The sequence below is a fragment of the Gymnoscopelus microlampas genome (assembly GCF_963454915.1).
Source record: "Gymnoscopelus microlampas genome assembly, chromosome: 4".
Lineage (NCBI taxonomy): Eukaryota > Metazoa > Chordata > Actinopteri > Myctophiformes > Myctophidae > Gymnoscopelus > Gymnoscopelus microlampas.
In genome coordinates, this window is record NC_139941.1 from 44175097 (window position 1) to 44184340 (window position 9244).

The following is a 9244-nucleotide window of genomic DNA, read 5'->3' on the forward strand; positions in this document are numbered from 1 at the left end:
AGCACACAAGCAGACTCCAGACAGAGTACTTCTATTTTGCCATATCAATACTTTTACTTAAGTAAAGAATGTGAGTACTTTTTCCACCAGTGTGTGTGTGTGTGTGTGTGTGTGTGTGTGTGTGTGTGTGTGTGTGTGTGTGTGTGTGTGTGTGTGTGTGTTACAGTAGTGAATCAGTGCTGTGTGGTAATGTGAACTGAGGTCTGTTGAGGTAGCGTGGGTCGGGGTCACGTAAGGATGCTGTTACTGTTTAACTTTGTCTGCTTGTGTTTTTTTTTTTCTATTGTGAAGTGAAGTTAAGTCTCGGATGCTCCCTGCTGGCCAGATGAATAATTAATAGTCAAAACGAGCTTGTGAGCTGATAGATCTTCTATATTCTGTGAATGTGTCCTTTTTTTCCGCAAAACGTTCGCCTATTATGACATTTGTATCTTGACCTTTATTTTACCAGGAAGTCTCATTGAGATCCCGAATCTCTTTCATCCTCAGACATCCCCAGAATAGGGATGCCTAGGGTTCATGTGGTTAAAAAGGGGAGATCCAGGCTAAAACCATAAAGTATATGGAAATCAAAGCATGATGTCATCAAGTGAAAATTCCATTGAAGTCTACTGGGAAGGGTTTCTACTGGGAAAAGTACAAAGGAATAGACCCTTTTAAGAGGGTTGCCAAAATGAGACTGGCAAAGGAAGGCAGTTTTATTTGTATAGGACATTTCAACAATAAGGCAAATTTGTACAGTAGAACATCAAGCAAAGGAAAAGGACACGATTATAAAATTATAAAATGACATTAGGATGCATGAAACAAAAGAAGTAGAAGATTTATAGATACAGTTACAGTGCAGAAGAGAAAAGAAAAGAGAAAAAGGAAAAACAACTCAATCAAAGGCAGCGGAAAACAGAAAGGTCTTTGGTTGTGTTAATGATGAGTGGTCCTTGATGAGTTGATAAGGAAGTGAGGAGAAAGAGACCTTGTATCCAGGCGTGTCCATCCAAAGGTCAGCGTCCCTGATTATGTGATGTGAACTTTAACCCCCCAGAGGGTCCCATAAGACACTGTAAAAAGAGTGTCACCTTTTAACCACTTTTTTTTTTTTTTACACTTTGGTAGAGATTTTGGTTGCGTAGTTACTTTCCCATGAAGGGGTTCTATATAGACCCTTTTACAGGTCTCTATAACTGAGAGTTATGGGGGTCATTGAAATTAAACTGCTCTAGAAGTCTGTTACTAAATGTTGCTGGATGTACAACAGTATCAGTCTCCCAGATTGTTGTGAATCATTATGAGGTGTTGAGGACAGCCCTGTAGTTTGCTTAGTCATGCTGACGAACATTGGACAGACTGTGTGTGTGTGTGTGTGCATGAACTCATGTGTTTGTGTGTGTGTGTGTGTGTGTGTGTGTGTGTGTGTGTGTGTGTGTGTGTGTGTGTGTGTGCACATGCGCATGTGCTACTACTTGTATTGTTATTGGCGTGATTATCTCACAGTTTTTACTGTTATTGCTGCTATTGTTGCTTTAGCTTGTATCTCTCTCCCTCCCTCTCTCCCTCTGATTGATTGATTGATTGAATACACGCGTACAAACGTACACGAGGTGTATACACGTGTGTGACTGTGTGCACACCCATCCATTTATAAACAAACAGCACAGGATCAGTTGCTCATGAGGATGATCACAACTGTCATCTGTGTGTACTTAGTGCCCCCTGCTTGTCTTACACTGTCTATGGACGACCCAGCTATATTATTTATTAAAACTAGACCATACCCGGTCGACGCATCCGTGGGGGGATATGCGCACATGATCTGGCAACCCGGGAGGCAGTTCGTCCCATAGCTGGGCAGCCCCGTAACCATGGCGACATTCTTTGACACAAAAGCGCTAATAAGAAGCTGAGATTTGAAATTGAAAAACGGACTTCACAGTTAAGTTCAGATGGTAATGGTCGATGGCTGTGTGCAAAATCAGAGCAATTGGTCCAGCCACTGAGGAGAACCGGGTAGCTTCACCTACTCACTCACTCCCCACTACAAACGGACAGAGGTTACTAGAATTATAGGAGGATGTATTAAAACTCATCCAGAGTGTTTTCTTTATCAAGTTTAAACCATCAAAGTCTACCATACCAGCCCTGACAAAAAATGATATAAATTTGTATTTTAAAACAAAATGTGGATTGTGGACACGAGAGAGTTAATAATTGTTGTGCATTTTGACTGGGAAATGCAAATGCTAATATTTTGGCATGTAATTATAGGTTTTCAACAATTAAAAAATGAACTACATTTTTCACTCTAGCTCAGTCATACTTTAAACTAGGAGCTTCATTTAAACTTTAACCACATGAACTAAGTACTGTAGCAGATCTATAAGACAACTAAGTTGCCCTTTTTTATAGATTTTGAAATATTCAACTTTTTAGAACTGTAATTTTACGCTGGAAGTCAATGGATGACCTCACACGAGCGAAGGCCTGCTCAGTGTCGAGCATGTACTGATTCTTTTAGAGTGTCTGCTCTGAGATTGGCAAAAACTTGTTTAGTTAGAACACGATCGTAAGATGAAGACTTATAAATGAGGATGGAATATGGGGGCAGAGGTTCTGAATTGGAATCCAGGTAGTGTGTGTGCACAGTTTCGGAGCGACCGGGCCAATGGTGTCGGAGATTAGCCGCTCGCAGACAAACGGACACACGGACGGACACACACACGGACGGACGGACAGGGGATAAAACATACTCTCACCATGCCTTTCGGCCTGGCGGAGACAATAAAGCTGACATAGGGTTTTAAACTTTAAACTATTAAAGAAAATATCCTCAACCTCACGTCACATTACTGTCTTTCCAGATCTCCATGGAGAATGACTACCTGGGGCCCAGGCGGATAGAATCTCTGAAAAAGGAGGATTCTGACTGGCAGAAAAAGGCCCAGGAGGCGGTGCTAAACATCCAGGAGTTCACTGTTAAATACTTTGAGATCACAGCCAAGGCACAGAAAGGTATGATGTCACCATGCGAAGTTATTAAAAAGTCTGAAGATGTGTTATTCATAATTCAGAAATGTCAAAGACCATTCACAATACTTCAGTTCATTCAGAAACACACGTAAGCACGCGCGCGCGCGCACACACACACACACACACACACACACACACACACACACACACACACACACACACACACACACACACACACACACACACACACACACACACACACACACACACACACACACACACACACACACACACACACGCAGCGCTATATTGCAGCAGGATATTGATCTGTGGGCTGATGTGAGATGTGAAAAGTATTGATCATTTAGTTACTCTACAATGCTGGCCTACTAAAACTGCTGTCTGCTGCTCTACAATGTTTGGTATCGTGTCTATGAACCAGTGTTAACTGCATGGCTAATAAAGTGTTACTGATTTCTGATAAACATAAGAAATAACGTATGAAAGTGTAGCGGTCCCCTCGATCGTCACGTGGTTGAGGGGAGGGCTTTTGAGTTCTTTTAAATAAATTTAACTTAACTCTGATTAACTCAGTATTAATTATCTTGGATCTCTTTTATAATAATAAATGCAAAAGCAGCTTTTAAAGTCACAATGTTATCAATTTACCTTTTCATGCCGTTTTTAACCCAAAGTATATTAAATTAGCCTCTCTTAGCTTCAATTTTAAATACTTAGGTCTTGTAACCAAATGGACCCTCTAACTAAAAGGTAACAATGAAATGAATTCACACAACCAAGTAGTTAGAAAAATATAAATCTCAATTATTTAGTTCTTTGTGCAATGATTGGTGCAAAATAGAAAATAGAATAGACATAAATGTAAACAACAAATACCAATGTTCTTTTCAACAATAATGCAGGTTCAAAACCTTAATAGACAAATACCCCTCTTCTTTCAGGAATACAAAATGCTACAATACTGTTATTGCAAAATACCAAAAATAATAAATACCTTCTCACAGATATTATTCAAAAGTGTAACACCTTCCTTTCAACACCAAGTCACTTAAGGACTACTATTATAATTTGTGGGCCCACACACACACACACTCTCACACACCACCTTAAAGCCGGCAAAACTATACTAGTTATCCCAAAACGTAAGTTACGTATGTAACTATGGTTCTATGAATCCTGGATGACTGCCAGAGGCAGTGCTTAACACTGGATATATCCGTCTCACGCACGTGCAGTCGAGTAATTAATATCAACAAAGTCACAGCTGTGACATAATGACGGTGGGCGTGGAACGCAGTAGCCAGCGTACATAAGCCCACAGCCGTCATTAATGACTTCCCTGCGGAATCTTCTCGCGAGATTCCGAGTGACAGGGAACTCTGGCAGTCATCCAGGATTCATATTTCATCCTTCCTGACTGCCAGAGGCAGTGCTTAACACTGGATGACTAGTATCAACAAAGTCACGAGGAATCTTACCTTGCCGGGAACGGCCTAGGGGACCCCCAGAACAGCGGTTGCAACCGCATTGGTTGCAGCCACATTGACCCTATAGAACCGGGCAAAGGTGCATGGTGCAGCCCACGTGGCCGCTGCACAAATTTCGCTCAGAGGAACCCCCCGTAGGGCCGCCCAGGAAGTGGAAGCGCTCCTGGTGGAGTGGCCTCTGATATTATGAGGCGGTGGTAGGCCTCTTGACCTATATGCCTCCTCTATTGCCATGACAACCCATTTGGAAAGCCTCTGTTTGGACAGGGCATGCCCCTTTCTGTGCCCACCATAACAGACGAATAGGCTGTCCGAGCGACGGAACCCAGCAGTCACCTGTATGTAATGCCTCAAGGCCCTCACCGGGCAGAGCTGCCTTGCCAAAGCAGCCTCGCCCTGCGGGCCTGAGGGGTCATAAGCCGCCAGTCGTATGACCTGGTTAGTATGGTCTGAAGCCAAGTTCTTGGGCAAAAACGAGGGGTTAGGCCAAAGCGCCACCCCCGTGCCATCAGAGTTCCAGCGTATGCACGCGTCACTCGTCGATAGGGCATGCAGTTCACTCACCCGCTTTGCCGATGCCATTGCGAGAAGAAAGGCCAATTTGACTGAAGCCCACTTCAGCTCTGATTGTTCTAGGGGCTCGAAGGGGGGGAGACGAAGAGCCTCCAGGACCAGGGTTAAGTCCCATGAGGGGTGTTTCACGGCCCGCGGGGGGTTCCGCCGCTGGGCCCCACGAAGGAACCGGGTCACCAGAGTGTGAGACCCCACAGTCTGGTTGTCCACCCTGCAGTGACTGGCCGAGATCGCGGCCACATAGACCTTCAGTGTCGACGCTGATAGCTTCTTTTCCAATAGAGATTGCAAAAAACGCAATATTATCGGCACCGAGCAAGACTCAGGGACCTCTTGGTTCACCCCACACCATTCCGAGAATATTTTCCACCTGTTTGCATAGATTGCCCTGGTGGAGGGTGCTCTTGCGTCCAACACGGTCCGGATCACAGCCTGGTCGCACAGACTCAGGAGTGGGTCCGGCCCCTCAGGGGCCACACGCACAGTTGTAGGCGTTCCGGGCACGGATGCCAAATGCGGCCATCCAATTGGGACAGGAGATCCTCCCTGTTGGGGAGGTGCCATGGAGAGCTGCAACAAAGATTGTGCAGCGCCGAGAACCACGTCCTCCCCGGCCATGCCGGAGCAACTAGCAGGACTCTGTGGTTGTCTTGCTGGACCCTGTGTAGCGTCAATGCTATCAGCGGAAAAGGTGGGAAAGCATAGAGGAGGTGATCTGGCCATGGGTGCGCCAGAGCATCCTGTCCTAACGGACTCAATGTCTCCGTCAGGGAGAACCAAAGAGGGCAGTGTGTTGTGGACTCTGAGGCAAACAGGTCCACCTCCGCAGCGCCGTATCTGTGCCAAATCTCCTCCACTACCTCCGGGTGGAGTCTCCACTCCCCCGAAGGAGGTTTCTGGCGTGACAGAAAATCCGCCACCACATTCTGTGGCCCTGGCAGATACATAGCCCTCAGGCTGGGAAAATGAGGGAAAGCCCACATGAGGAGTCGCCGTGCCACTTGTAACGACAGGGTCGACCTGGTGCCCCCCTGCCGGTTCACGTGGTAGACAGCTGACCTGCTGTCGGACCGCACAAGCACATGCCGGCCCTCCAAATGCGGTACGAAGTGTTGTAGCGCTAAGAATATAGCACGAAGCTCGAGCACATTTATGTGCTCCGTCATCTCTTGTCTCGTCCAGAGCCCCCTCACAGCCCTGTGTTGCCATACTGCCCCCCACCCGGAGGGAGAGGCATCCGTCACCACCACCTCGCGACGCGAGGGGATCGAACCCAAGGAGACACCTCTGGACAGATATGCCCTGTCTCTCCCGGGCTGTAGTGTGAGGAGGCAGCTGCCGGATACCCTGACTCTCCTGGACCCGTGGAACTTTGGGTCTAGATGTAGGCCATTGACCCAGATCTGGAATGGCCGCAAGCGTAGGAGGCCCAGTGGCACTACCGCAGTCACTGACGTCAGCATCCCTAACAGCCTGAGAAAAAGGCTGAATCTCAACTTCTTGTTCCCCCGAAACCAAAGAAGAAGCTGCAGGATGGCTTCCACCCGTTGAGGAGTGGGAGAGGCCAGCATTCGGCAGGAGTCCAGGGCCAAGCCGATAAATACAACCCTCTGGCTGGGAACAAGGCAGCTTTTTTTGTGGTTGACTGTGAGACCTAGTCGTGTCACATGACGTATTAGGGCCGCCGTATCCCGCCCCACCTGTTCCCTGGTTGGAGCACAGACCAACCAGTCGTCCAGGTATGGGAGGATTTGCATGCCCCGGCCCTGCATTGGGGCCAACGCAGCCCGCATGCATCTCGTAAATACCCGAGGGGCCAGGGAAATCCCGAACGGGAGCACCCTGAATTGGTAGGCCCTGCCTTCGAACGCGAAGCGCAGGTACTGCCTGTGATGCGGGGCTATAGGGACGTGAAAGTATGCGTCTTTTAAATCGATTGAAGTGAACCAACTGTGCACTTTGACCGTTTGGAGCACATCCGCTGTCTTCAACATGTGGAAGGGCAACACCTTCAGGTAGGCGTTGAGCCCCCGTAAGTCCAGTATAGGGCGAAAACCTCCGTCTTTTTTTGTAACCAAAAAATACATTGAGTAAAACCCACCTTGCCGTGTATGTAGATCTAGTTCCTCGATGGCATTCTTCTCCAGGAGGGTGGCCACCTCCTGTCTGAGTGCCTCGGATTTGGTGGGATCGTTGACGATGGTCATCCTGATCCCGCTGTAAGTGGGGGGCCGGCGGCGGAACTGGATATTGTACCCTTGGGAGAGCGTGGCCACCACCCAAGGGTCTGAAGCGCAGCTTTCCCAGTAGCTGAGCTGCTGCTGGGAGAAGCGTCCCACCGCCGGCCCCATGCGTTCATTGCCTACCCCTCTGGCCCCTTGAGGGGCGAAACCCAGACCCTCGAGCCCTCTGCGTTTGAGGTGCCGGACGTGGAGGGCCTGGGCGAGTAGGGGCGCGGCGACGCTGGTCGGGCTGCTCGAAGGTCGAGGACCTCGGGTAGCTGTCCTGCCGCGGCTGTGGCCGGGGGCGACCGGTGCCATAACCTGGCGCAGGCCGTTGCCTCACTGCAGGGGAAGGCCCCTGAAGGCTGGCATACTGCTGCCGTGTCTGGTTGGCCTGGAGGCTACGCTCCAAGGCCTGCTGTCCTGCAGGGCCAAACAGCTGCCCCGGGACCACGGGGAGTGCACGGAGTACCCTCCGGCATGGCTCCGACAGTGGGGACTGAGCCAGCCACACCTGTCGGCGCGTCAGAGTCAGCGTTGACAGTAGTCTGCCAAGCTCCGTTGTCATGTAGGCGAACGCTTCCAGAGAAGCGTCGCTCAGGCTCTGGACGGAAGCGTCCATGCCTGGGTTAGTGTCTGCGGCAGACGTAGCCTCCGCGCCTGAGGGAGCCGCCGTGCCCAGGGGCTGCAGAGACTGGGACAAGGCCAGCAAGATATGTGACAGAGAGTTGCCTATGCGGCCGACACGGGCCGCTGCGTCGTAGCTCTTGACCAGCAGGTCATCTGTGATGCGGCACTGGGGCCTGGGGCAACGGGAAACCGGCCGCAGGACCTCATCGGGTGAGCATATCAGGGAGGCGATGGATGGCTCCACTGATGGCATGCTGCCCAACCCGTACCTGTCCGCATCCCGCATAGACGCCAAGGCCCTAGCGTCGGAGACCCGATGGGTCTGGGACTTGGGGTCTTCCCAGCACCTGTGGAGCTCCTGAATGTACTGCTCTGCGGGAGGTACAGTGAAGGCAGCCTGAGGTGGAGCGCGTCTAAAGAAAACGTTTGCAGGCCTTGCTGCTGCCGGGGCCTCGTCCTGGCCCAGGCGTGCCAGCGCCATCCGGATCACAGGCTTGATTGAAGCCGAGGCAGGCCCCGAGCCCGCTCTAGACTCACTTCCCGACCGTTGAGAGCCGGGGTAGGAGGTGTGGGTGGCCTCTTCTGCCTCCTCTGGACCATCATTGAAGTCGGTACAGGAGGCCATTGTCGACAGTGAATCAACCTCCCACCCTGGGGCAGGGGCGGCTGCCGGTGGACTGCCGGCCCGGGGAACAGGCCTGTCCGGTTGGATATTAAGGAGCAGCTCCTTCAACTCCGCAAACTGGGATGCCAAGGTGTCTACCTTAGAAGCCAGATGGTCCTTCTTCCTCTCCTTGCTGTGCGGGGCATGACGGTGCGGAGACCCTTTCCGCCGCCTGCCTGCCTGTGGAGGGACACCAGATGGGGGCATCCGGTCCTCTGGCTGCTGCCCCTCCACTTCAGCCAGTCTGGCCAGCTTCAGATCATGCGGCATGAAACTGCAGTTTGTGCACTGCTCCTCTGTCAGCCCCTGCCTTAGGTGTGCTACACCCAGGCACCTGTGGCATTCGTCATGGCCATCGTCGGGCAACAAAGGCACCGCGCAGGCGCGGCACGCATGTGCCATGGCCAGTATATAATGGAGCGAAAACACTCCGGAAGGAAAAACAAAAAACACCCACTAAGCGTGCACGCTTTGGGAACTTCAACTCAGTTACTGTGGAGCGAAAGCACCCCTAGTAACAAACAAAAAACACCCAAAAATGGGAAAGAGCTATAAAGCTGAAATAAGTATTATAATACGATCCACTATAGGGAGACAGTTATAATTTCAACTCAAAAGAAAACACCGTAAAGAGCGGAAACACTCAACAGGTAATCAAAAATTCTTAAATCTGCAACATAGGC

General features: G+C 50.0%; 1 protein-coding gene across 2 annotated transcripts in view; it reads left to right on the forward strand.

Annotated features, from left to right (window-relative positions):
• The window catches only part of LOC311043514 (junction-mediating and -regulatory protein-like), a 35120-nt gene that overhangs the window by 16822 nt on the left and 9054 nt on the right, over positions 1-9244 (forward strand). For both annotated transcript variants that reach the window (XM_084054801.1, XM_084054802.1), the window contains exon 3: positions 2856-3006. In XM_084054801.1, coding sequence (XP_083910927.1) covers positions 2856-3006 — 151 coding nt within the window. The remainder of the gene's footprint in view (positions 1-2855; positions 3007-9244) is intronic.